Source organism: Oncorhynchus kisutch, linkage group LG30 (genome assembly GCF_002021735.2).
Source record: "Oncorhynchus kisutch isolate 150728-3 linkage group LG30, Okis_V2, whole genome shotgun sequence".
Taxonomy (NCBI): domain Eukaryota; kingdom Metazoa; phylum Chordata; class Actinopteri; order Salmoniformes; family Salmonidae; genus Oncorhynchus; species Oncorhynchus kisutch.
In genome coordinates, this window is record NC_034203.2 from 11110053 (window position 1) to 11137536 (window position 27484).

The window sequence follows — 27484 nt, forward strand, 5'->3', positions numbered from 1 at the left end:
TATACATTTGCAAACACATTTTAAAACCCGTTTTTTTGTATGTGTCATTGTGTAGATTGATGAAGGGGAAAATATTATCTCATCCATTTTAGAATGGGGCTGTAACGTAACAACATGTGGAAAAAGTCAAGGGTTTTCTTTGTCATTATAGGATAGTGTGTAGATTGATGAAGGGGATTTTTTTTTTTTTGAATAGCCTGTCCTGCTATTTCTCCCTCCACGTGTAACCCACAGCGACACCATGAGCACAAACAGGGAAACTACATCTATCCAGAACAGATGTATCAAATCAAACCTATCCCATCTATGGTTCAATCAATCCATAATCAATCCAGCCCACTCTGATTTTAAGGAGAAGGAAATAGTAGAGGGAAGGTAATGACACTTTGTGGAATGAACCTCGGCTCAGTCGAGATCTAGAGATTCTAGTATTCTATTGTCTCGGGAGTGGTGCCTTTAACTGTGGCGCGTCTCACCTTGAAGACGTTGGGCCTCTGGATGAGGCCCATGAGGGAGAGGAAGCCGCCGTAGGACCAGCCGTGGATGGCCACGCGACTCAGGTCCACAAAGTTGAACCTCTCCGACACGTACTGCAGCCCCTCCACCTGGTCCTCGATCTCCACCTGGCCCTGGTAACACACAGAGCGAGAGAGAGAGAGTAGGGCGTTAGTCTCACCGATAGATCCACATGCCCAGATGGCTTGGGTAGAATGAACATGCTTCTAAAATTCACAAAAGGATTCATAGTCTGGATGAAAGCTGTGTGAGAGATATGAAGTGCACATTCCAAATAGTCACGCTGGCGCTGCCCAATGAATAAATAGTATGAAGTAATATTAATAAATAAAAGGAAGCTAGCATACGGTATATGCTGCACACATGTGCTTTAATGAACACGCACAGCCGGAACAGCCTTGGTTGGCAAGGTGCAAATTTGCCATTCCTATGTCTAAAGTTGAACACGGGCGCCTTAACACTTAACTACAAAAAGACGGAACCATTTCTATTGAAACCATTTATAAACAAAAAGCAAGATATGGGTTGGAAGGGAAATAGTTGTTTTCGAAAACCAATCCTACCATTTTGTTTTTCAGAGCCCCTTCAAACTCCAGGCCCCTCTGACAGGAGCCCCTCCCGTCGATGACCACCACAGCGTATCCCAGGGAGGCCAGGGTGTTGAGGCGCAGGTATTTCATCCCCTTGAAGGAGTTATTCACCAACTGGACCTGTGGATACACACAGATCCCATTTTCACACCACTGAGACAAACCTAGCAGAGCCGAGCCTCACTAAGGCCGGCATGATTCTGCATCCATCGTAGATGCTGGAACCATGCTGGAAATGATCACTCGAAAATAAAATATATCTTAGCAAGATAACCGCAGTGAGGTTTGGGTCAGCCCTATCGTGAACCCAGGACTTCAGCCTTGTATACGTCTTGCTACTGTATGTGAAAAGCAAGGTGACAGAGCTTGGAATGGCTATTTCCTGGGTTAAACAGGAAAGCATTCACTATTATTGCTAGTTACAAACAGGTCATAAAGGACCAGTTCCATTTTAGTCCCTGGCTCCTTCCCTTGTTCCTACCTCGTCGGTGCTCACAGGTCTGACTGGATTTCTATCAGGAATCAGACATACCATTTTTCTTGTATGTCTGAGAGAAGCCACAAACCTGCGGGCCGCCATAGACAAAGAGGACTGTGGGATGCTTCTTGCCAGGCTGGAGGTTGTGAGGCTTGTACACCATTCCGTAGAGCTGGAAGCCCGACTTTCCTGGGAAGTCAAAGATCTCCGGAGATTTGTAGTCTCCTGGGCAACCTGAAATACACACAGCGAAATAAGTACTGATTGACATCAATAATTGACTGACATAAAATTGCCCACCTAGCTTAAAAACTGCAATCTGGGATTAGTTTTGCAGCAAAACGACAGCCCTGCTACTCGTTTTAGTATATAGCTGAGGGATGGGGCTGGGGAAATGTATCCACTCTCAAATTCACGAATATATATAAATAACTGAATTGAACATCAAACAGATCCCAGATTGTAGCTTTAATAAATCTGTGGCCTTATGGCATCACCACTCCCCCCAACACAGCGACCAAGCTACTACCCCTTAGCTACCCTAGTGAAAGATTCCTGGTGATGCCACTGCCTTGAAATAATCACCGCTCGGCCTCAACTCTACTCTAAATATTTATATATTGATTGTATTTTAGGAACAAAAAAGAAAAAGATAGCCGACCTTCACATTTCCTCTTAATTATGCAACATGTACTACGCACAAAGTATTACTCCAAAATAGACCAATGGGATTATTTCACTGCGCTTGCTAAGATATATCCTGACCCCTCCTGTCTCAGCCTCCAGTATTTATGCTGCAGTAGTTTATGTGTCGGGGGGCTGGGGTCAGTTTGTTATATCTGGAGTACTTCTCCTGTCCTATTCGGTGTCCTGTGTGAATCTAAGTGTGCGTTCTCTAATTCTCTCCTTCTCTCTTTCTTTCTCTCTCTCGGAGGACCTGAGCCCTAGGACCATGCCCCAGGACTACCTGACATGATGACTCCTTGCTGTCCCCAGTCCACCTGGCCATGCTGCTGTTCCAGTTTCAACTGACCTGAGCCCTAGGACCATGCCCCAGGACTACCTGACATGATGACTCCTTGCTGTCCCCAGTCCACCTGGCCATGCTGCTGCTCCAGTTTCAACTTCCACCTGACTGTGCTGCTGCTCCAGTTTCAACTGTTCTGCCTTATTATTATTCGACCATGCTGGTCATTTATGAACATTTGAACATCTTGGCCATGTTCTGTTATAATCTCCACCCGGCACAGCCAGAAGAGGACTGGCCACCCCACATAGCCTGGTTCCTCTCTAGGTTTCTTCCTAGGTATTGGCCTTTCTAGGGAGTCTTTCCTAGCCACCGTGCTTCTACACCTGCATTGCTTGCTGTTTGGGGTTTTAGGCTGGGTTTCTGTACAGCACTTTGAGATATCAGCTGATGTACGAAGGGCTATATAAATAAATTTGATTTGATTTGATTTGAATAAAGATCTGGATTTAGCTTGGTTTACCCTATGGTGCAAAGGTCACTATGAAACACCCATGACCTCATTGTAATGACGTAGTAAGATATGTTGCTTTAAAGCAATGAAATAGTGAAGTATTGGTGAGTCATACGGGTTGGGCCACTCAGAAGTGATTAAGTAAAGGGCAGTCTAAATTCAAAGCATACTTTCTTCTTTTTTTTTACACCATCCCTCTGCACTTCATTGAAGTAATCACAGATCTAACACAACTGGATAGGAGCAACTCAGAATCCCTTGGTAGAGTTTACCCCTATCCAGTTAGATCAGTGAATGCCTCAAGGAACGAGGAAGGAAGTCTTTGAAAGGGGTAATCTGCAATTGCTACATACATTTTTGGACTTTTAAAGGAATGATATATACCCATTGTTTCTTGAAGAGTATACAGTGCATTCTGATTCAGAGCCTTTGACTTTTTTCACATTTTGTTACATTACAGCCATATTTTTTTCCCCTCATCAATCTACACAATACCTCATAATGACAAGGTGAAAACAGGTTCAGACATTTTTGCAAATGTATTGAAAATAAAACCTGAAATAATTTATTCACATAAGTATTTAGACCCTTTGCTATGAGACAACAAAAGTGAGCTCAGGTGCATCCTGTTTCCATTGATCATCTTTGAGATGTGGACTCAAATCAAGTTGTAGAAACCTGTGGGAAATTCAATTGAATGGACATGATTTGGAAAGGCACACACCTGTCTATATAAAGGTCCCACGGTTGACAGTGCATGTCAGAGCAAAAACCAAGCCATGAGATCAAAGGAATTGTCCGTAGAGCTCCGAGACAGGATTGTGTCAAGGCACAGATCTGGGGAAGGGTAGCAAAAACATTCTGCAGCATTGAAGGTCCCCAAACCCACAGTGGTCTCCATCATTCTTAAATTATTCTTAGAGCTGAAAATTCTTCTTAGAGCTGTCCGCCTGGCCAAACTGAGCAATCAGGGGAGAAGAGCCTTGGTCAAAGAGGACACCAAGAACCCGATGGTCACTCTGACAGAGCTCCAGAGTTCCTCTGTGGAGATTGGATAACATTCCAGAAGGACAACCATCTCTGCAGCACTCCACCAATCAGGCCTTTATAGTAGAGTGGCTAGATGGAAGCCACTCCTCAGTAAAAGGCACATGACAGCTCGCTTGGAGTTTGCCAAAAGGCACTTAAAGGACTCTTGAGAAACAAAATTCTCTGATCTGATGGAACCAAGATTGAACTTGTTGGCCTGAATGCCAAGTGTCACGTCTGGAAGAAACCTGGCACCATCCCTATGGTGAAGCATGGTGGTGGCAGCATCATGCTGTGGGGATGTTTTCAGTGGCAGGGACTGGGAGAGGATCGAGGTAAAGATTAACTAAGCAAACTACAGAGAGATCCTTGCTGAAAACCTGCTCCAGAGCACTCAGGACCTCAGACTGGAGCGAAGGTTCACCTCTAACAGGACAACGACCCTAAGCACACAGCCAAGACAATGCAGGAGCGGCTTTGGGACAAGTCTCAAAGTCCTTGAGTGGCCCAGCCCAGACTTGAACCCGATCTAACATCTCTGGAGAGACCTGAAAATAGCTGTGCGGCAATGCTCCCCATCTAACCTGACAGAGCTTGGGAAGATCTGCAGAGGAGAATGAGATCAACTCCCTAAATACAGGTGTGCCAAGCTTGTAGCGTCATACCCAAGAAGACTCTAGGCTGTAATCACTGCCAAAGGTGCTTCAACAAAGTACTGAGTAAAGGTTCTGAATACTTATGTAAATGTGATATTTCATTTTTATTTATTTTTTATACATTTGCAAACAAATTTTAAAACCTGTTTTTTCTTTGTCATTATGGGGTAGTGTGTAGATTGATGAAGGGGAAAAAAATATTTAACCCATTTTAGAATTGGGCTGTAACATAACAACGTGGAAAAAGTCAAGAGGTCTGAATACCTTCCCGAATGCACTATAACATAAATGCATGATGAGGTAATGGAACGAGGCCTAACCCCTCTCTTCCTAACCTGGGGCTTCCATCATGCTGGCCCAGCACTCAGGAAGGATGTTGATTAAACAGTATTGGAACGAGGCCTAAACCCTCTCATCCGGTCACCCTTACCTGGGGCTTCCATCATGCTGGCCCAGCACTCAGGAAGGATGTTGATTAAACAGTATTGGAACGAGGCCTAAACCCTCTCATCCGGTCACCCATACCTGGGGCTTCCATCATGCTGGCCCAGCACTCAGGAAGGAATGATGTTGATTAAACATTATTGGAACAAGGCCTAAACCCTCTCATCCGGTCACCCTTACCCGGGGCTTCCATCATGCTGGCCCAGAACTCAGGCACCATGTGGAGAGGGTCTCCCTCTGAGGCGGTCAGCTTGTAGACGTGGACACAGGGGGGAGTGCTTACGTTACTGTAGTGGCTGACAAACATGTCAAAGTTCTGCCGAGAGAAGAGAGAAAGAGAGAGAAAGAGAAAGAGAAAGAGAAAGAGAGAGAGAGAGAGAGAGAGATACAGTGATAAGAAGGAGAGAGAGAAGGAGACAAGAGATGAGTGGCAGTGAATTAATCTTCTTATCGTCACATCGGAGACAGAAAGTCACTGGGCCCTGATTTCAAGCCAGCTTTGCTGCTCATCTTATAAAGTTAGAGGCACACCTGAAACAAATCACACAACTGATCTTAGACCAGCAGCTTCAGAACCAACTCCCTGTGTATTTCAACATGGGTCCAGATGCCCACACAACAGGCCACACCCCACGACACAGCATTGTCTACTCGGCCCAATCTGTTCACAGCCAGGGCAAATCCCTTACATTGTAGCAACGTCCATCAATATCCTCTCTATGTCTCTCTATGACACACACAGACATACACACAGACACACACACAGAGAATGACCAGATGGTTACACCGTATGACATGGGCAGTTTCACAACGCTCCCTGATGTAACCAGGCTTCTCATAGGGAAGGGATCACAGCTGTCCCTCCCTAAGGTTCTTGTGTGGCATGATCTGATGAAGCGTGGGTAGAGGTTGATTAAGTGCAGTGTGTCAGAGGTCAGGGTTGTTGCAGTGTTTTGTCAGTACTACCTACTGCAGCGGTGTTGTTTGGCAAGATGGCTAGTGAATGCAATGCCAGGCGACAGAGGGCTCTATTCCACCAAAACCTGTAGCTCAGTTTCAAGAATGCATTTTGCGGTGAGAGTTGTAATTACAGGGGTGCCAGAGGGGGGCTAGGCACACAAAGATTTCCAAATAGCACCGAAAGCCAGGCAGTCCATAAGCGTTACAAAAATCTAAATGCTGAGCTAGCCTACTACTGTTAGCTCAGTCCCAAAACAGTAAACGTATACTCCCTACCCTGCGTTATTAGGGAAAGGGCTAAGGGTAATGTTAACTAAATGATATTTTGTCGCGTCCGTACCTTACTTATGGAACAGCTGTGGGAGAAGCCAGGCTTGGTGAGTCTGACCACGTCGCCAGGGGACTGATAGCTGACCACATAGAGGTGGTGCTCCAGGGGAGTGTCTCTAGTGCCCTGGAAGTACACCAGCTTAGAGGCCTCATTCACCCAGATCTACAGGGACAGAGGGAGACAGAGAGATACAGAGTGAAAGAGAGAGATACAGAGTGAAAGAGAGAGATACAGAGTGAAAGAGAGGAGAGAGAGAGAGAAGAGAAGAGAGAGAGAGAAGAGAAGAAGAGGAGAGAGAAAGAAAGAAAGAAGAGGAGAGAGAAAGAGAGAGAGAGAAAGAAAGAGAGAGAGAGAGAGAGAAGAGAGAGAAAGAAAGAGAGAGAGAGAGAGAAAGAAAGAAGAGAAGAGGAGAGAGAAAGAAATAGAGAGAGAGAAGAGAGAGAGAGAAAGAAAGAGAGAGAGAGAGGAGAGAGAGAGTGAGGGAGAGGAGAGAGAAGAAAGTATGAGCGAAGAGAGCGATGAGAGAAGAGAAAGAGATAGAAGAGGAGAGCGACAGGAGAGAAGGAGAGAGAGAGAGAAAGAGGTCCTGAGATGTATTTTGACGGCAAAGTACATTATAACTGTACAATAGCGTTGGCGCACACAACACACACACACACACACACACACACAAATCCATTATAAACATATTCAACACATCAGATTATAAAAACACAGCGACAAGAATGGCTTTAATCTGATGAACTGAAGTTACTACCTTGGAACCATGCCTGGCCAACACCTCCCACTCTCCACTGGTCAGAGTCACCTCCTCCTTGATTGCACATTTAAAGTCTCCTGCAGAGGAGGAAGAGACCATCGAGATTTGAGATGCTGTTTTGACGTCCTTAGCATTACTTGACCGACAGTGCGGCAATCTGACACCCCCCTGGATGGCGACCGCAGATATTTCGAGGTTATTTGCCTTCAAGATCTCGCCATTCACTTAAACCGGCGACACATCCAGATCGGTGATTAGCCCGAGGAAGGAAGGACTAAGCCCGAGTCCTGGATCTGTTTGTGCTGTGACATGGCGATGACAGCAATGACATTGGCAAGACGGCACAAACCGATCTGAGACTCAAGGCAATTTGACGTTGTTATAGGTTCTTCAGTCTAATGACTCACCCTCTGTATGTGTGTAGTTTCCTGACCATTGGTAGCAGCCTGGTCGCAAAGTTGACGTGATTTTGTACAGATGGCTGAAGCCCGTTTTGGATTCATTCACCCATATGAAGGAGAAGTCGTCCTCGGACGTTTGAACGAACGGATAGAAAATATCATGAACCTGGAGGCAACAGAAGATCATGGCTGTTATTCGTTTGTCGTGGCCCAACTCTTCCATGCAAATATACACCGAGTGTACAAAACATTAGGGACACCCGCTCTTTCCATGAGACAAACTGACCAGGTGAATCCAGGTGAAAGCTCTGATCCCTTATTGACGTCACTTGTTAAATCCACTTCAAATCAGTGTAGGTGAAGGGGAGGAGACAGGTTAAAGAATGATTTTTAAGCCTTGAGACAATTGAGAAATGGACTGTGTTTGTGTGACATTCAGAGGGTGAATGGGCATGACAAACTATTTAAGTGCCTTTGAACGTGGTAGGTACCAGGCGCACCGGTTTGAGTGTGTCAAGAACTGCAACGCTGCTGGGTTTTTCACGTGCCACAGTTTCCTGTGTTTATGAAAAATGGTCCACCACCTAAAGGACATCCAGCCAACTTGACACAACTGTGGGAAGTATTGGAGTCAACATGGGCCAGCATCCCTGTGGAATGCTTTCGAAACCTTGTAGAGTCCATGCCCTGACAAATTGAGACTGTTCTGAGGGCAAAAGGGGGTGTTCCTAATGCTTTGTACAATCAGTGTATATGTCAAGATACACCCTCAATATATAGTGACTGTTTTAAATGTAACATTTTAGTCATTTTAACAAATACTCTTATCCAGAGCGACTTACAGGAGCAATTAGAGTTAAGTGCTTTGCTCAAGGGCACACTGACAGATTTTTCACCAAGTCTGATCGGGATTCGAACCATCAACCTTTCGGTTACTGGCCCAATGCTTTTAACCACTAGGCTACCTGCCAACTGTCAATTCAATAATCAAACTCAATAGGCAAATGTTCGAAGAGTAGTTCCCAACAAGCGTCAAACCATTATTTTTGAAAGAGCACGGATAACCAAATCTAGAGTCTTATGATTCATGGTACACATAATACTAACCACATAATCTGGTAGCTACAATTCTCTCATATAGTACAAAACGGGTTAAATTGAGGGGCCCCTCCATTACCAAACCTTATTCAAGTTCCATCATAACAAAATGTTTACTTTCCCTGTTCATGCTCAAAACAACAACTGAGATGTGCCCAGCCTCTTAAGTAGTGCCATCCCCAGAAACTCTCTCTCACATTGATCCAGATGTCGGTGGTCTCCTCGTAGACAATGTAAGGGTGGACGTCCTCGGGCACGGCCTCCAGGCTCTCCTGTCTCTGGGCCGGGTCGTCTGTGATGGGGATGAAGAGGGCCGGGGGAAGCAGGACCAGCTGGAGACTCTTCTGACTGCGGTCCAGTAGAACGGCCCAACCACTGAAGAGGGAGACAGAGAGACACTTTACCTCACTGACTGGATCCTATACAGTACACCAGGCAAAAGCAAATTTGAGCCATGCATCCTCCGGGATCGAACCCGGGTCTGTAGTGACTCTAGCCTCTAGCACTTGGACCACGGCGCCATTCAGGAGCCCCCCCCCCAAAGGTTTTCTGAACAAAAAATAAATATGGAACTGGGAACTAAGGGGCCTAGGCTTGCGTGCGGCTGCTCGGCCATGGAAACCCATTTCATGAAGCTCCCGACTAACAGTTCTTGTACTGATGTTGCTTCCAGAAGCAGTTTGAAACTCGGTAGTGAGTGGTGCAACCGAGGACTGATGATTTTTATGCTCTACGCGCTTCAGCAGTCGGCGGTCTCATTCTGTGAGCTTGTGTGGCCTACCACTTATGGCTGAGCCGTTGTTGCTCCTAGACGGTTCAACTTCACAATAACAGCACTTACAGTTGACCGGGGCAGCTCTAGCAGGGCAGAAATTTGACGAACTGACTTGTTGGAAATGTGGCACCCTATGATGGTGCCATGTTGAAAGTCACTGAGCTCTTCATTAAGGCCATTCTACTCTCAATGCTTGTCTATGGAGATTGCATGGCGGTGTGCTCAATTTTATACACCTGTCAGCAAGGGGTGTGGCTGAAATAGCCGAATCCACTCTTTTGAAGGGGTGTCCACATACTTTTGTATATATAGTTTATATGGTCTACTGGAACAATGCGGTCATATCCTGCATAAGAGTAATGGTAGTAGGCACCTCCATTAGCACAGCTAATTGATGGAGATAAAATAATGATATATTCACGAGAAATGACTATACATACCCAACTTATCAATCGCCAAATTTCTTTTATGATACATCATGTACAAATATAATGTATATTTCTTTATTTTTTACTAAATGTTTTATTGTTGGACATAAAAGACTGTAAAAAACACCAGCAAATAAGATCCAAGTTATTTCAATTTTGGAAATCTGTTCCCACGCAAAATAGAGAGAGAAAAAACCTGAGGAACACCTTCCTAATATCGAGTTGCACCCCCTTTTGCCCTCAGAACAGCCTCAAATCGTCAGGGCAGGGACTCTACAAGGTGTCGAAAGTGCTCCACAGCTATGCTGGCTCCAATGCTTCCCACAGTTTTGTCAAGTTGACTGGATGTCCTTAGGGTGGTGGACCATTCTTGATACACTCAGGAAAACTGTTGAGCGTGAAAAACCCAGCAGTGTTGCATTTCTTGACACACTCAAACATTATATCTGTTTGGGCTTCCTGCGGACAAATTTGCAGTCGGCAAATGATTTGTAATTATGTTCCGGCCCCCCTGACCATCCGCTCAAGAAGATATCGTCCCGCGGCAGAATCTAGATGATGATCCCTGGTGTACAGGCATGTGTTTGAGCTCAACACTAACACAACTGATTAAACTAGTCAACTAACACCTACACAACTCTAGTAGCTTTCCTCCAGTTGGGAATCAGTTGCACACCCCCCATCTCTAACCAATATAAGCCAACAAAGAAACAGAGACTAATGCGTTCCCTGGGGAAACATTATGCCGTAACACTCACTATTTGCCGTCACTCGTCCATCCTGCCCGGGCGATGTACTCCGCCCCGGGGAATAGGGTGGTGAAGGGGAGAACCAGCTCCTTGTCTTGGATGCTCATGATCTGGAGACAGACAGAAAGACAGACAGAGACAGGGGAAGACAGGAACAGAAAAGGACGGAGAGAAGGACAGACAGAGACGTAATTAGTCTGCTCATAAACAATGCAGGGAGCAGAGAGAGAAATAAGAGAATGAAAGAGAGAAGTTGAAAGTAGGCAACTTACTTTGCCTTGGTTGTTAGTCTTTATCTCTGTCAGTTTGAGGGTGGTTTGTGGATTTTTACTGCCTAGAAAAATAGAAACATTCAGATTATAGATAGAGAGAAAAGAAAACTCAGGAGCTCTACTCTTGAAATGATTTGATTAGGTCATTACCAATATGTGTTACTACATACACACAATGTACAATCCTACATGAGTAGGCCTCAACCTGCGCCGGGGGGGGGCTCAACCTGCACCGGGGAGGGGAGGGGCTCAACCTGCACCGGGGAGGGGCTCAACCTGCACCGGGGAGGGGCTCAACCTGCGCCGGGGGGGTGAGGGGCTCAACCTGCGCCGGGGGGGGTGAGGGGCTCAACCTGCGCCGGGGGGGTGAGGGGCTCAACCTGCGCCAGGGGGGGGGGGCTCAACCTGCGCCAGGGGGGGAGGGACTCAACCTTCGCCAGGGGGGGAGGGGCTCAACCTGCGCCAGGGGGGGGGGGGCTCAACCTGCGCCAGGGGGGGGGGGGCTCAACCTTCACCAGGGGGGGAGGGGCTCCACCTGCACCAGGGTTGGGGGGGCTCAACCTACACCAGGGGGGGGGGGGGGGCTCAACCTGCACCAGGGGGGGAGGGGCTCAACCTTCGCCAGGGGGGGAGGGGCTCAACCTGCGCCAGGGGGGGGGGGGGGGGGGGGGCTCAACCTGCGCCAGGGGGGGGAGGGGCTCAACCTTCGCCAGGGGGGGAGGGGCTCCACCTGCACCAGGGTTGGGGGGGCTCAACCTACACCAGGGGGGGGGGGGGGGGGGGCTCAACCTGCACCAGGGGGGGGGCTCAACCTGCACCAGGGGGGGGGGGGGGGCACAACCTGCACCAGGGGGGGGGGCTCAACCTGCACCAGGGGGGGGGGGGGGGCTCAACCTGCGCCAGGGGGGGAGGGGCTCAACCTGCGCCAGGGGGGGAGGGGCTCAACCTGCGCCAGGGGGGGGGGGGGGGAGGGGCTCAACCTGCGCCAGGGGGGGAGGGGAGGGGCTCTACCTGCACCAGGGTTGGGGGGGCTCAACCTACACCAGGGGGGGGGGGGGGGGGGGGGGCTCAACCTGCACCAGGGGGGGGGGGGCTCAACCTGCGCCAGGGGGGGGAGGGGCTCAACCTTCGCCAGGGGGGGAGGGGCTCCACCTGCACCAGGGTTGGGGGGGCTCAACCTACACCAGGGGGGGGGGGGGGGGGGCTCAACCTGCACCAGGGGGGGGGCTCAACCTGCGCCAGGGGGGGAGGGACTCAACCTTCGCCAGGGGGGGAGGGGCTCAACCTGCGCCAGGGGGGGGGGGGGCTCAACCTGCGCCAGGGGGGGGGGGGGCTCAACCTTCACCAGGGGGGGAGGGGCTCCACCTGCACCAGGGTTGGGGGGGCTCAACCTACACCAGGGGGGGGGGGGGGGGCTCAACCTGCACCAGGGGGGGAGGGGCTCAACCTTCGCCAGGGGGGGAGGGGCTCAACCTGCGCCAGGGGGGGGGGGGGGGGCTCAACCTGCGCCAGGGGGGGGGGGGGCTCAACCTGCGCCAGGGGGGGGGGGCTCAACCTTCACCAGGGGGGGAGGGGCTCCACCTGCACCAGGGTTGGGGGGGCTCAACCTACACCAGGGGGGGGGGGGAGGGCTCAACCTTCGCCAGGGGGGGAGGGGCTCAACCTGCGCCAGGGGGGGGGGGGGGGGGGCTCAACCTGCGCCAGGGGGGGGAGGGGCTCAACCTTCGCCAGGGGGGGAGGGGCTCCACCTGCACCAGGGTTGGGGGGGCTCAACCTACACCAGGGGGGGGGGGGGCACAACCTGCACCAGGGGGGGGGGCTCAACCTGCACCAGGGGGGGGGGGGGGCTCAACCTGCGCCAGGGGGGGAGGGGCTCAACCTGCGCCAGGGGGGGAGGGGCTCAACCTGCGCCAGGGGGGGGGGGGAGGGGCTCAACCTGCGCCAGGGGGGAGGGGAGGGGCTCTACCTGCACCAGGGTTGGGGGGGCTCAACCTACACCAGGGGGGGGGGGGGGGGGGGGGGCTCAACCTGCACCAGGGGGGGGGGGCTCAACCTGCGCCAGGGGGGGGAGGGGCTCAACCTTCGCCAGGGGGGGAGGGGCTCCACCTGCACCAGGGTTGGGGGGGCTCAACCTACACCAGGGGGGGGGGGGGGGGGGCTCAACCTGCACCAGGGGGGGGGCTCAACCTGCGCCAGGGGGGGAGGGACTCAACCTTCGCCAGGGGGGGAGGGGCTCAACCTGCGCCAGGGGGGGGGGGGCTCAACCTGCGCCAGGGGGGGGGGGGCTCAACCTTCACCAGGGGGGGAGGGGCTCCACCTGCACCAGGGTTGGGGGGGCTCAACCTACACCAGGGGGGGGGGGGGGGGCTCAACCTGCACCAGGGGGGGAGGGGCTCAACCTTCGCCAGGGGGGGAGGGGCTCAACCTGCGCCAGGGGGGGGGGGGGGGGGGCTCAACCTGCGCCAGGGGGGGGGGGCTCAACCTGCGCCAGGGGGGGGGGGCTCAACCTTCACCAGGGGGGGAGGGGCTCCACCTGCACCAGGGTTGGGGGGGCTCAACCTACACCAGGGGGGGGGGGGGGGGCTCAACCTGCACCAGGGGGGGAGGGGCTCAACCTTCGCCAGGGGGGGAGGGGCTCAACCTGCGCCAGGGGGGGGGGGGGGGGGGGGGGCTCAACCTGCGCCAGGGGGGGGAGGGGCTCAACCTTCGCCAGGGGGGGAGGGGCTCCACCTGCACCAGGGTTGGGGGGGCTCAACCTACACCAGGGGGGGGGGGGGGGGGGCTCAACCTGCACCAGGGGGGGGGCTCAACCTGCACCAGGGGGGGGGGGCACAACCTGCACCAGGGGGGGGGGCTCAACCTGCACCAGGGGGGGGGGGGGGCTCAACCTGCGCCAGGGGGGGAGGGGCTCAACCTGCGCCAGGGGGGGAGGGGCTCAACCTGCGCCAGGGGGGGGGGGGGAGGGGCTCAACCTGCGCCAGGGTGGGAGGGGAGGGGCTCTACCTGCACCAGGGTTGGGGGGGCTCAACCTACACCAGGGGGGGGGGGGGGGCTCAACCTGCACCAGGGGGGGGGGGGGCTCAACCTGCGCCAGGGGGGGGAGGGGCTCAACCTTCGCCAGGGGGGGAGGGGCTCCACCTGCACCAGGGTTGGGGGGGCTCAACCTACACCAGGGGGGGGGGGGGGGGGGGGGCTCAACCTGCACCAGGGGGGGGGCTCAACCTGCACCAGGGGGGGGGGGGGGCTCAACCTACACCAGGGGGGGGGGGGGGGGGCTCAACCTGCACCAGGGGGGGGGGGGGCTCAACCTGCACCAGGGGGGGGGGGGCTCAACCTGCACCAGGGGGGGGGGGGCTCAACCTGCACCGGGGAGGGGAGGGGCTCAACCTGCACCGGGGAGGGGCTCAACCTGCACCGGGGGGGGTGGGGGGGCTCAACCTGCACCGGGGAGGGGAGGGGCTCAACCTTCACCGGGGAGGGGAGGGGCTCAACCTGCACCGGGGAGGGGCTCAACCTGCACCGGGGGGGGGGGGTGAGGGGGGGGCTCAACCTGCACCAGGGGGGGAGGGGAGGGGCTCAACCTGCGCCAGGGGGGGAGGGGAGGGGCTCAACCTGCACCGGGGTTGGGGGGGGGCTCAACCTGCACCGGGGGGGGGGGGGGCTCAACCTGCACCGGGGAGGGGCTCAACCTGCACCGGGGGGGGGGGGTGAGGGGGGGGCTCAACCTGCGCCAGGGTTGGGGGGGCTCAACCTACACCAGGGGGGGGGGGGGGCCTCAACCTGCACCAGGGGGGGGGGGCTCAACCTGCACCGGGGAGGGGGCTCAACCTGCACCGGGGGGGGGTGAGGGGGGGGGGGCTCAACCTGCGCCGGGGGGGGATGAGGGGGGGGGGGGCTCAACCTGCACCAGGGGGGAGGGGAGGGGCTCAACCTGCACCAGGGTTGGGGGGGGGGCTCAACCTGCACCGGGGGGGGGGGGGGGGGTCAACCTGCACCAGGGGGGGAGGGGCTCAACCTGCACCGGGGGGGGGGCTCACCTGTGCGGGGGTATCTGTAAGCGTCGGCCTTCCGCTCCTCCAGGGCTGGAGAGGGAACATGAATGATCTCTACCTCCGTCTCATCCACCTCTTCATACAGCAGATGCAGGGTTTTCCCCCCATCTGAGTCTAACAGAAGGGAAAAGCAGGCTGAAAATGCATACAGATACAGCTGGAGTTTCTATGACAGACATCTTCATGACGACAGTGTCTGGGGGGCAGGTTGAAGCCTGTACAATGTTCATCAAAGCATCACTGATTGACTGACAGACAAGACTACTTGATTACAGAAGAACCCAATTTCTCTCGCATGAAAGTGAGTGGTGCTCTACTCGTATGGAAGGAGTGGTAGATGGTGACCCTACTCACCCTCTACAGCAGATGGACTCCACCAGTAGCCAGTGAAGCGGTCAAACTCCTCCTGGATCACAAACGTGGCCACGCCCGCAGACTTGGGGTCCTCCTTCACGTTATCCAGACCTGAACCAGGGAGAGGGGATTCATTAATTTGATTAAATCTATGCAGCGTCAGCAGCATGGCATTGAGAACGTTTACAATGCCATACGACTACAGTACAACAAACGTCCAAAAGTTGCTGACCCCCCCTGACCTTTGTGACAGAAGGTGAGTCTCCTCTCCTCCCCAGACTTGATGTTAGCCAGCCACAGGTCGTTGTTGTTGATAAATGCAATGAAGTTGGGCTCTCCTGGGGAGATCTTGGGGTCCATGCGGGTCCCTGAGCACTGTGTCTTAATCTCCACCGGCTTCATTGGGGCAGACTGCTTTTAAACCAGGAAACACACTGTCAGTGTACAGGGTCGTATTCATTAGGCACCAAACGGCACAAAACAGACTGAAACAGGGAAGACCTAGACTTGTCCAATACAACGGCTTGTTTTCATTTTCCATTGAAAAACTATTTTTTTTGTTCTACAATGTGCACTAATGAATACAACCCTGAAGACAACCATATATACAGCAACAGTCATTCATTGCAGTGGCGTTGGGTGCTGTGCAGTTCGTACACTAATGCTTATCTCAACTACAGGATTTTTTAATTCCACTTATATTACGCAGATATCAATCCCAGGATGGTCATAATTGAACCACAACAGGAAATAATCAGACTGCTTGCAATGATAGATTCAGTCTTAGACAGATATGTTGACAAGTGTGAACACCGAGGCAGGCCATGTATAGAAAACAACATAACGGTAGATATGGATATAGATATCGAGCCCATATAGCCAACCTATTCTCTAGAATCTATAAACTAACCACAACCTGAGAGAACTAAGGGAAGAAGTGAGTGTAACGCTCTAGAAAGCACTAGAAAAAAAGATACACTAGCACACTTACAGTGCCTGGTAAAAGTAATCAGACCCCTTGGATTTCTACACATTTTATTGTGTTACAAAGTGGGGTAAGTTGTTAAGTTTGGGGCGACAGGTGGTTAAGAGCGTTGGACTAGTAACCGAAAGGTTGCAAGTTTGAATCCCCGAGCTGACAAGGTTCAAAAAAAAATTATCTGTCATTCTGCCCCTGAACAAGGCAGTGAACCCACTGTTCCTAGGCTGTCATTGAAAATAAGAATTTGTTCTCAACTGTCTTCCCTAGTTAAACAAAAGGTCAAATAAATAAATACATTTAAATGAAAATCTTGACAGAAATAATTTGAATGCATTTATTTTCTCCATTTAAATGTCTGTTCTGTCCTTGAGCGGTTCTTGTCTGTTGTCACAGTAATGCTTTGGCATTTAGCCTGGGGGAAATGCACATTGCCAATACATTTGTTTTTTTATTGACTTTCACAGGTAAATATTTAACGGCCCTTATAATTATAAATGATAGAAACGTGTGCATATTAACCAAACTTAAACAACAAATCGCTAGTAGGCTATCTCTGTCTACAGACAAAATAAACATTGGGGCATTTGAAATCAGAGAAAGTGCACGATGATGTGACCACATCCAAAGTGGATCAAAAAAAGCTACTTTCTGAAATCACCCTACAGAAGTCAGATCGTTTTAAACTTCTCTTATATGACAGTGGTTCCACACGTTACTGACACTCAAGTTGTGTGGGAAAAATATGATTTATTCTGTTATATTCCATTATATTAATTCTTACTATAAAATATGTGTGTTGATTGATCAGGGCAGGGGAATGTATGCTAAGTATCTATGTCTCTTGAATGAACAAAATGAAATAATAATTTGCACAGACCAGTAATATAATTAAACTCTAAATATACTATTCTATTATTTTGAAAATAAATTGTATTAGTTGTATGTTTCTTAGGACCTACATAAACCAATTAAAAATGGATTTCTTTGTCTAGCCAGCTCATATATAGTTGAAGTCAGCAGTTTACATACACTTAGGTTGGAGTCATTAAAACTCATTTTTCAACCACTCCACAAATTTCTTGTTAACAACATATATAGTTTTGACAGGTCGGTTAGGAAATCTACTTTCCAACAATTGTTTACAGACAGATTATTTCACTTATAATTCACTCTATCACAATTCCAGTGGGTCAGAAGTTTACCTACTCTAAGTTGGCTGTGCCTTTAAACAGCTTGGAAAAATCCAGAAAATGATGTCTTGGCTTTAGAAGCTTCTGATAGGCTAATTGACTTAATTTGAGTCAATTGGAGGTGTATCTGTGGATGTATTTCAAGGCCTTCCTTCAAACTAAGTGCCTCTTTGCTTGACATCATGGGAAAATCTAAAGAAATCAGCCAAGACCTCAGACAAAAAATTGGTTCATCCTTGGGAGCAATTTCCAAATGCCTGAAGGAACCACGTTCATCTGTGCAAACAATAGCACGCAAGTATAAACACCATGGGACCACACAGCCATCATACCGCCCAGGAAGGAGACGAGTTCTGTCTCCTAGAGATGAACGTACTTTGGGGCAAAAAGTGCAAATCAATCTCAGAACAACAGCAAAGGACCTTGTGAAGATGCTGGAGGAAACAGGTACAAAAATATCTATATCCACAGTAAAACAAGTCTTATATCGACATAACCTGAAAGGCCGCTCAGCAAGGAAGAAGCCACTGCTCCAAAACCGCCATAAAAAAGCCAGACTACGGTTTGCAACTGCACATGGGGACAATGATCGTACTTTTTGGAGAAATGTCCTCTGGTCTGATGAAACAAAAATGAAACTGTTTGGCCAATGACCATTGTTAGATTTGGAGGGGAAAGGGGGAGGCTTGCAAGCCGAAGAACACCATCCCAACCGTGAAGCACGGGGGTGCCAGCATCATGTTGTGGGGGTGCTTTGCTGCAGGAAGGACTGGTGTACTTCACAAAATAGATGGCATCATGAGGAAAGAAAATTATGTGGATATATTGAAGCAACATCTCAAGACATCAGTCAGGAAGTTAAAGCTTGGTCACAAATGGGTCTTCCAAATGGACAATGACCCCAAGCATACTTCCAAAGTTGTGACAATATGGCTTAAGGACAACAAAGTCAAGCTATTGGAATGGCCATCACAAAGCCCTGGCCTCAATCCTATTGAAAATTTGGGGGCAGAACTGAAAAAGCATGTGCGAGCAAGGAGGCCTTACAAACCTGACTCAGTTACACAGGCTCTGTCAGGTGGAATGGGCCAAAATTCACCCAACTTATTGTGGGAAGCATGTGGAAGGCTACCCGAAACGTTTGACCCAAGTTAAACAATTTAAAGGCAATGCTACCAAATACTAATTGAGTGTATGTAAACTTCTGACCCACTGGGAATGTGATGAAAGAAACAAAAGCTGAAATAAATAGGGAATTTTTACTAGGATTAAATGTCGGGAATTGTGAAAAACTGAGTTTAAATGTATTTGGCTAAAGTGGATGTAAATGTTTGACTTCAACTGTAAGTGCCAGAACATATCTGACAACGTTTTGAGTTGCCAACTTTTTATTCGCCATACAGGAAAATGGCTATGATGGCTATGGCAAGCTGCTAACTTACTGTTGTGAATGTGAAGAAATGAAAGCAGCGGATGGTCTAAATTTAAACAGAGGAATTAAGAACCGCTGATGTAGGAAGGGCTTTATGAATACACTTGATTGATAATAAAAGGGGGTAAAACTCACAATGAAGCCGTTGTTTCCCCCGTCCTGACAATAGAAGAGGCTGTTGCTGGCCTGGAAGAGGAACAGGCCGGTCTGGGAGTGGTAGTCGTAGGAGGTAATCCCAAACGCTCCCAGACGCTTACGCTCCCGAAGCAGCTCCTCCTCCCGGGAATAGGCCCCCTGGTGCGGTGTGGCCTGGAAGTGTTGGAAAGAGGGGAAAGTCATTTGTATGAGTGTTTGTGTATGTATGTATCCCACAACTGTTGCTAGTGAGTAAAGATGTAAGGGACAATATAGGATGGATCACAATAATGGTTTGCTAAAATAATAATTGCTTGCCAAAAATGTAATTTCTGTAATGGCAATCCTGGTTAGAGGTAACAATCCTGGTTAGAGGTAACAATCCTGGTTAGAGGTAACAATCCTGGTTAGAGGTAACAATCCTGGTTAGAGGTAACAATCCTGGTTAGAGGTAACAATCCTGGTTAGAGGTAACAATCCTGGTTAGAGGTAACAATTCTTTGCATGAACTGCCTACATTATTACTAATATTATTTGCTAATTGTGGAAACTAAGATAAGTAGGATGTTGTATATATATATATATATTCAGAAAGTATTCAGACCTCTTGACTTTTTACACATTTTGTTACGTTCCGGCCACATTCTAAAATGTATTAAATATGTTTTTTTTCTCATCAATCTACACACGATACCACATAATGACAAATTGAAAACAGGGTTTTAGACATTTTTGCAAATTTATATATTTATTTATATAAGTATTCAGACCCTTTGCTATGAGAATCAAAACTGAGCTCAGGTGCACCCTGTTTCCATTGATCATTCTTGAGATGTTGCTACAACTTGCCTGGAGCCCACCTGTGGTAAATTAAATTGATTGGTCATGATTTGAAAAAGCACACACCTGTCTGTCTATTTTAGGTCACACAGTACTGAGAGATTCTTGATGAAAACCTGCTTCACAGTGCTCAGGACCTCAGACTGGGGCGAAGGTTCAACGACCCTAAGCACACAGCCAAGACAACGCAGGAGTGGCTTTAGGACAAGTCTCTGAATGTCCTTGAGTGGCCCAGCCAGAGCCCGGACTTGAGCCCGATGGAACATCTCTGGAGAGACCTGAAAATAGCTGTGCAGCGACACTCCCCATCCAACCTGACAGAGCTTGAGAGGATCTGCAGAGCAAAATGGGATAAACTCCCCTAATACAGGTGTACCACGCTGGTAGCGTCACACCCAAGAAAACTCAAGGCTGTAATCGCTGCCAAAGTTGCTTCAACAAAGTACTGAGTAAAAGGTATGAATACTTATGTAAATGTAATATTCCAGGTTTATTTAAAAAAATACATTTGCTAAAATATCTAAAAGCCAGTTGTTGCTCTGTCTTTATGGCGTATTGTCTGTAGATTGATGAGGGAAAAATCCATTGAATCCATTTTAGAATAAGGCTGTAACGTAACAAAATGTGGAAGAAGTCAAGGGGTCTGAATACTTTCCGAATCCACTTTATATTTTTTAATAGCTATATATATATATATATACATATAACACAAAAAGAGGTGAGGGCGATGGAAATGCTTTTGACAGTTGATTTGCTTCCTTTCGAATGGTGGCACTATGGGTCTCGGTCTCTCTCGAGGGGCCCTGGGATCGGGGGGTGGTCTGCCGATCACGGGGATGACAACCCAACTTGGGAAGGGGAGGGGTTTTAGCGGGTGGAATAGTGGGGAACAATTGGAGGTTTACTTCATAGCAATGCAAATATAGTACAGCTATATGGACACTCAATCACCATAGTACTTTTTAAATGGTGAGTTTACAAACATATATTATGATAAATAGATTTGAAACTTGTATCTCATTATGGTAAATGGTGAAATTAGTATAGCCAGTTATAACTAATGGCTTAGCAGATAATAAGAAAAAGACAATCAGTATTTACCTGGCTAAAAAAGAAGGAATATAATATCTATTATTTACAGGAAACTCATTTAACATTTTCTTTAGATAGATAAGATAGATAGGAGAGACTTGAGTGACCAGCCGGAGGAAGATGACACGACAGCACCCTTCTCAGGGGATAGGTACTCAGTGTAAAGCCAATTATTACACAGCTGGGCCCACTAATTGCTTTGTGTCTTCCTCTAGATAGGTGTGCCAGGAGAGGAGCTAGGGGAGGATTGGGAGTAGAGACGGGGACCTGTGAGGATGTCGGTTTTTCCTACCTCCAGAGAAAGTTCTGTGACCGGGCACCTTGTCTCTCTGTTAACCTAGGCAGGCTTTAGGTAGACAGAAGCGTTCCTCCTTGTAACAGTTATGTGTAGACGATAGTCTAAGACAGGAGTAGCCGTTTTGCGGTTTTGCTTTCAATTTTTGCACACGGCCTTTTGATTCTCGGCTTAGTTTATGTTGCTTTTGTTACGCTGGTGTTTCAGCATTGGAAGTTTCCCAGACTGGAGTTATCTTGTCGGGCGAAAGAAGACCCGTTTAGTAAACAATACGACAACAAAAAAGGAACCACAACCACTGCCTCTCGTCTGTTCATTTTATGCCTCCTGTGTTAGGGTGTTTCAGACAAGCTGATCCATTCTAAACGGGTGGAGAATACAGGCACTTTGAGGCAAGATCACAACCTTTCCCCTTTCCGGTGGCTGTGATTTATAATATACATCCCCCCCCCCCCCCCCCCCCCCCCCCGGAAGCCCACTACACCGGCTGACGTAGAAATTCTTTGCTCATGCCTTAGGATGCCTTCCACCCCCAAGCCTTAAGACTGCTACTCGCTGTTTATTATCTATGCATAGTCACTTTACCCCTACCTACATGTACATAATACCTCAACTACCTCATACCCCTGCACATTGGCCCTGTATATAGCCTCGTTATTTTATTGTTGTTATTTTTTTCTTTAGTTTATTTAGTCAACATTTTTCTTAACTCTTTTTCTTAAACTGCATTGTTGGTTAAGGGCTTGTAAGTATTTCACGTTAAGGCCTACACCCGTTTTATTCAGCACAGGTGACAAATACAATTTGATAAATGTAGCTGTGTGGCACTAGCAGAGGCTCTAAAATGTCAACTGCGGCACTCACTGCAACTAAACTATGCCGAAATTAAATGACCACATTATAGACGTACCCTAAAACCAAATTGAAATCTGATAGGTGACAATATTAATTGTCAAATTGTGAATGACGAGACTAATGAACAGTGCAGCGTTTGTAGGCTCATTGACACAGAAGCAGGGAATGGAGCAAATGCTTATTCTTACCAACAAGTGACTTTTTGAAATCCTCCTAGTGAGATGCATGCAAGAGAGCACGGGCCACAGACTATATGGCACAGGCTTGACTAGTTAGATTTGCGGTTTTAAATGATCAACCGGGGCGCTATCCATGGTGCTGAATCTCCGCTTTTTGCTGCTGTTGCGTGTCTGTTTCTTTAGCGCAGCATCAGATATGCCACAATCAGTAGGTAGGCTAAAACAAACGTCATTTTCAGTAGGCTGTAATAACCTCATCATTACCAGTTGGCAAACAGTGCTTCATAGGCCTACATTAAAACTAGGCTACATCAACGAAATAGCCTAGTGTGTTGACAGAGAACTTTGTGTTGATTCAATTGCAGCAAATACCACAAGAAACCTGTGTTCCTCTGTATATTTACCAATTTACAGTGGTATAATCATGTCAGATTTTGGGGGGTGGTATTATACGCTTTATAACATTTCCGGTTTGAATGGGAATACCGGGATGCACGGTAGGGCTTGCAATTTACTCGGGAAGGAAAAAGTGTTGATTTTGGGAAAATATTCAGCCCTAGTTTGGATGTCATTAGGTTTCAGTGGAACAAATTAGATAAGTGATATTCACCTGGAAGTGATCCAGCATCTGTTTCCACGACAACACCAAGAGGGCCTCTTTCCGGATCTTCTTGGGGATTTCGGAGTAGAGCAGTGAGTTCTCTCTACTTCCGTAAGACATCCCTAGTAGAGAGATACATTGGAATTGAAAACGAGTTAGGTGACCAAGGTACAACTTGCAACACGGTGCAGTTAATTGTAAAAACACAAGTGGTACTCAATGAACCACTGATTGAGCAATAGCGTGACAGTCTTCAGTGGCAGGTGGTTTTGAGCTCACCGAGGTAGTACAGGCGATGGGAGTGGGGGCCTGACTCATCATTTTTCTGCACAAACTGGAAGTCATGGGGCGCTTTGTTGGCGATCATTCCCGAGTACTTCCTGCTGCTGTGGATGATGTCACGCAGGCCATCCCACGAGTGCTTCTCCACGTAGAACTGAGAGGGGACGTCCTCCATCTCCACCACCTCTGTGCTCTCTGTTAGCCCGTCCACCGCCGTCATATTCACTTCTAAACAACTGGGGGGGGGGGGGGGGACAACCCAGAGACAACCCACTGGTCATTTACATGCTCACAAACAAATGACACTTGCATCTGGTATGGAAACGCACACAGACAGAGACTCACACATATGTCTCGGCCGACACAATGGGTTATCTAGCACAGCGTTTCCCAACCCTGGTCCTCCAGTACCCCCAACAGTTTCGTTGTGGCCCTTGACAAACACCTCACTCAACTCATTGAGGGCTCGATGATTAGTTGACAAGATTAATCTGGTGTGCTTGTCCAGGGTAACAATAGAGTGTGTACTGTTGGGGGGGGGGGTATTGGAGGACCAGGGTTTGGAAAAATACTGATCTAGCACTCCTATTCGCACAGGTCATTTGAACACACAAGGACACCATACCTTTTCCAGTAACCTTCTGTTTTGTTCCCACGCTTCACTTTCTTCACTCTGTGCATTCACCGGCCAACCAGCCTCGACCAGACTCTGCAACCTAAAGTTAACCATTTAAATAAACAGGGGGAAATCAGTCTTACAGACATTGAGCAACACCTACCTATAGAATGGCTCTCCCTCATTCTAAATCCAGGTGTCATAATCAACGTGACAATCAGGCATGCAGTAAAGGTTTGGCATCTCGGGAGTGGTAGAAGGTAGCAGCGGCATAAGGAATGTCCCACATTCCATTCCTGGTATAGTTGGATGTTACAGGAATACATGACACTTTAGCTAACATACTGTATCGTGAAAGTAAAAACAAAGTCATTCAAAAAGTTTAAATAAATAAATCTTTACTTGGCTCTTCGCCAAAAGGGGGTAGAATGATATATTTTTTTCAAGTATGGATTTCAGCACCCCGCGGAAGGACTGCATTTGTACAGGGACAAACACACAGGTATGTTTTCCATAATATTTTTTTTTTTACAAGTATCGACTGATTGTGACTCAATGTTGTTGTCAGAAAATCGCGCAACCATTTATCAATACTCAAATCCTCCTCGATATAAGAGAACGAAGATGAGCGCTCCTCGGCTATACTGCCATGAGGATGATAAGCGCAACATCGTTCACGAATTGCAGCACTCCAGCGATTCGTTCTCGAGTTAAATTTGTTGAGCAGACGCTGTGTATGTTTTGCTTCTACAAAGCTGTGTCCATCATAGCATTCGATAATCAATTAATTGTATTCATTCTTGCACCATGCGATCATTTATTTTCTTAACATGTATTTTTCTTCTCTATGATGCCTGCGCGCATAGGCCTAAATGTATGACAGAAAGTTGTTTGGTCGGAGCGCGTATCTTGGATCATCGGAGGAGCGTGTATTAATCCTGATGTAGAATTCATTGCGTCCAGCAGCTCAAACGAACCGCTAAAATTAACGAGTCCCTCAGGAAAAACTCATCATGACTCTTGAGTCAGAAAAAAAGTGTGGTTCAAAAATAACGAATTGTTCGCAAACTAAACTACTAATTTTGAGACAAATATAGATGTTGAATTGACGGCTTTTCCTAGTGGGTTGTGTTGATGGGATTTTCAGAGTACTTGTTATTCATCTGTCATTCCCTTTCAGATGATGTAAAAGAGAAAACATTCAAGTACTGGATGTAAAGGGAATCTGAACACCAATTGCTATAGAATGCTCGGTGTCAATTACACAAACCTACCCGCCTGGCCTGTACAATTTCACATTGAAGGTCCAGAAGGAGCTGATGGGTGTGTAAACAATATGACAATTGCTCAAAATAGCCATAAGGTAGGTTAGGGTATAGATGCACAAATTGGTCCTAGATCCGTAAGGGAAAACCAAGGGGAAAGGAAAATATGGGCAGGCTCGTGGAGTTGGATTAGGAATGGGTAGACCTAAACTGCACCTTACAGAAGAGGTACAAAGAAGTATCACTTTTGCATTTGGAAAGCAGGAAGTGATAGCTGACAAGCTGTTGTCATCCACACATCACCTGTCTTAGAGCCTCATATTTGGAGCATAGACCATGTACACTGAGTATACCAAACATTAGGAACACCTGCAGGGCCTGGACTCTACAAGGTGTCGAAGGCGTTCCACAGGGATGCTGGCCCATGTTGACTCCAATGCTTCCTGCAGTTGTGTCAAGTTGTCTTTATGTCCTTTGGGCAGCGGACCATTCTTGATACACAGGAAACTGTTGAGTGAAAAACCCAGCAGCTTTGCAGTTCTTGACACAAACTGGTGCGCCCGGCAACTACTACCATACCATGTCCAAAGGCACTTAAATATTTTCTTGCCCATTCACCCTCTGAATGGCACACATACACAATCCATGTCTCAATTGTCTCAAGACTTAAAAATCCTTCTTTAACCTGTCTCCTCCCCTTCATCTACACTGTCTGTGATGGAAAGAGCAGGTGTTCTTTTGTAATACTCATTTGTATATAAATGGAGTGATGACTACACAAATCTGAGTCACTGTGATTTCCTCTCCCGTTCATAACCCTTTGTTAAAGGAGATTCCAGATTTGAACTCAAATGTCTACCGTTCTAAATATCAGATAGGTTTGGCAGCTAAAATGGGGAAAGGAAAACAGGGAGGGGGAAATAATTTAATGACCAGCACGACATAGCCTAGTTAGAAGCTATCTTTGTTCTCAAGAGCCGAGGTCACACAAAAACTAACTGTTTACTGCTGCTAGCTATAGTACAAGTTGGCAACAATCTCGTGATTAGCTACATTGTATATCTAATAGAACGTACGCGTTACAGAAAAACCGCAAGCTAGCTAGCTACATAATACCGCAACGTTTCCTAGCTAGGCAGGAAACATTGTAACGTGACAGCTCTCTCATGACAGTTCTCGGGTTTACCAGCTATGAGTTAGCTGGTTCTATAGCAAGCCTGTCACTCTAGCTACATCCTCCTGTCGGAAACGAGTTTAGAAGCGAATACTTACCAATCCGGCTACTACTTATTTCCCCAACTATCCTTGGCTTTATTAGCTAACTATTAAAAAACAAATATTACTAGTGCTAAAGGTTGCGTCCATGGCCCAGAATGTGTAATAAAGTGAATAGCGTCTCATCAGCAACACTAAAGAAGTACTTCCGGGTTACGGTATTTCGAAAATGTTCAAATATAAAAGTACCCATGTAAATGTACAATAACCTAAATAAGTGTCAATAAATTGTATTTATTCATGATATATGAAAAATAATTGTCTAAACATTAACAATGATTCAGATCACTGTATATGGAATACATATTGGCTTATAGAGCAAAAAATATTCTGGGGGCAGCAGTAAAATTATTGTAGGGAATACTCAGTAAGGTCTGTGGAGTGTATATATGGTGTCATTTCATAGGGCTCTGAATAATACGGAGTGTTGCTGGCCTTTAACTGTTGTCAAACAGATTCAAATTGGGTGCCTGGACACTATACGGTACAAATATAACACTACAGAAAAACTATTATTTGTGCTGATGTAAAGTGGGGTGGGGAGAACTTAGTAGCATCTGTAGAATCTGTATATGGTGTTTTTTCACTGGGGACTGAGGTCATTATGCCCAGCAACACTTTCTACTCCACCCATTCTATTGGTCCCAATGCAATACACTGTAGGCCTATAAATTACATATTGGCTTATAAAGAAATTAACTATTCTATGTGCAGAGGTAAAAGTGTGGTTGGGAGTACTCAGTACGGTCTGTAGAAAAGCACCTTCGAATTACCCGGTGGTATTCATGTTCCTGAATATACATACTAAACTATCAACACTCAAAAAACAATCACAATAAGGTAACCTTTTCAGTCAAAACAAAAAACGAATTTAAGTACAATTTTAACATAATGAATATCAACCAGGCTATAGGTACACAGTCACTACAGTCACCAATTTAATACAATGGGTCCATTTAAAAATAATGGTCAAACACACTCTAGGATACATTCATTTGTTTCAGTGGAGTCCAGACAACTGCTTGTGGATTGCCCATTGGGCCAGCTGTGTTCTGGTGGTATAAACCTACT

General features: G+C 47.9%; 1 protein-coding gene across 4 annotated transcripts in view; it reads right to left on the reverse strand.

The window, feature by feature from the left end:
* The window catches only part of LOC109874671 (dipeptidyl peptidase 9-like), a 29273-nt gene extending 2713 nt beyond the window's left edge, over positions 1 to 26560 (reverse strand). Inside the window, exons 1-18 of one of the 4 annotated variants that reach the window (XM_020466686.2) lie at positions 26411 to 26560; positions 23883 to 23973; positions 23255 to 23493; positions 22985 to 23097; positions 19114 to 19287; positions 15617 to 15788; positions 15375 to 15485; positions 15006 to 15134; positions 10969 to 11030; positions 10706 to 10806; positions 8942 to 9119; positions 7653 to 7812; positions 7243 to 7322; positions 6495 to 6647; positions 5375 to 5510; positions 1673 to 1818; positions 1080 to 1226; positions 477 to 629 (exon numbers count right to left, since the gene is read on the reverse strand). In XM_020466686.2, coding sequence (XP_020322275.1) covers positions 477 to 629; positions 1080 to 1226; positions 1673 to 1818; positions 5375 to 5510; positions 6495 to 6647; positions 7243 to 7322; positions 7653 to 7812; positions 8942 to 9119; positions 10706 to 10806; positions 10969 to 11030; positions 15006 to 15134; positions 15375 to 15485; positions 15617 to 15788; positions 19114 to 19287; positions 22985 to 23097; positions 23255 to 23493; positions 23883 to 23938 — 2310 coding nt within the window. In that variant the 5' untranslated portion in view covers positions 23939 to 23973; positions 26411 to 26560. The remainder of the gene's footprint in view (positions 1 to 476; positions 630 to 1079; positions 1227 to 1672; positions 1819 to 5374; positions 5511 to 6494; positions 6648 to 7242; positions 7323 to 7652; positions 7813 to 8941; positions 9120 to 10705; positions 10807 to 10968; positions 11031 to 15005; positions 15135 to 15374; positions 15486 to 15616; positions 15789 to 19113; positions 19288 to 22984; positions 23098 to 23254; positions 23494 to 23882; positions 23974 to 26410) is intronic. The other 3 variants (XM_031810271.1, XM_020466688.2, XM_020466687.2) reach the window with 3 other exon arrangements.
* Between the last annotated feature and the right edge of the window lie 924 nt (positions 26561 to 27484).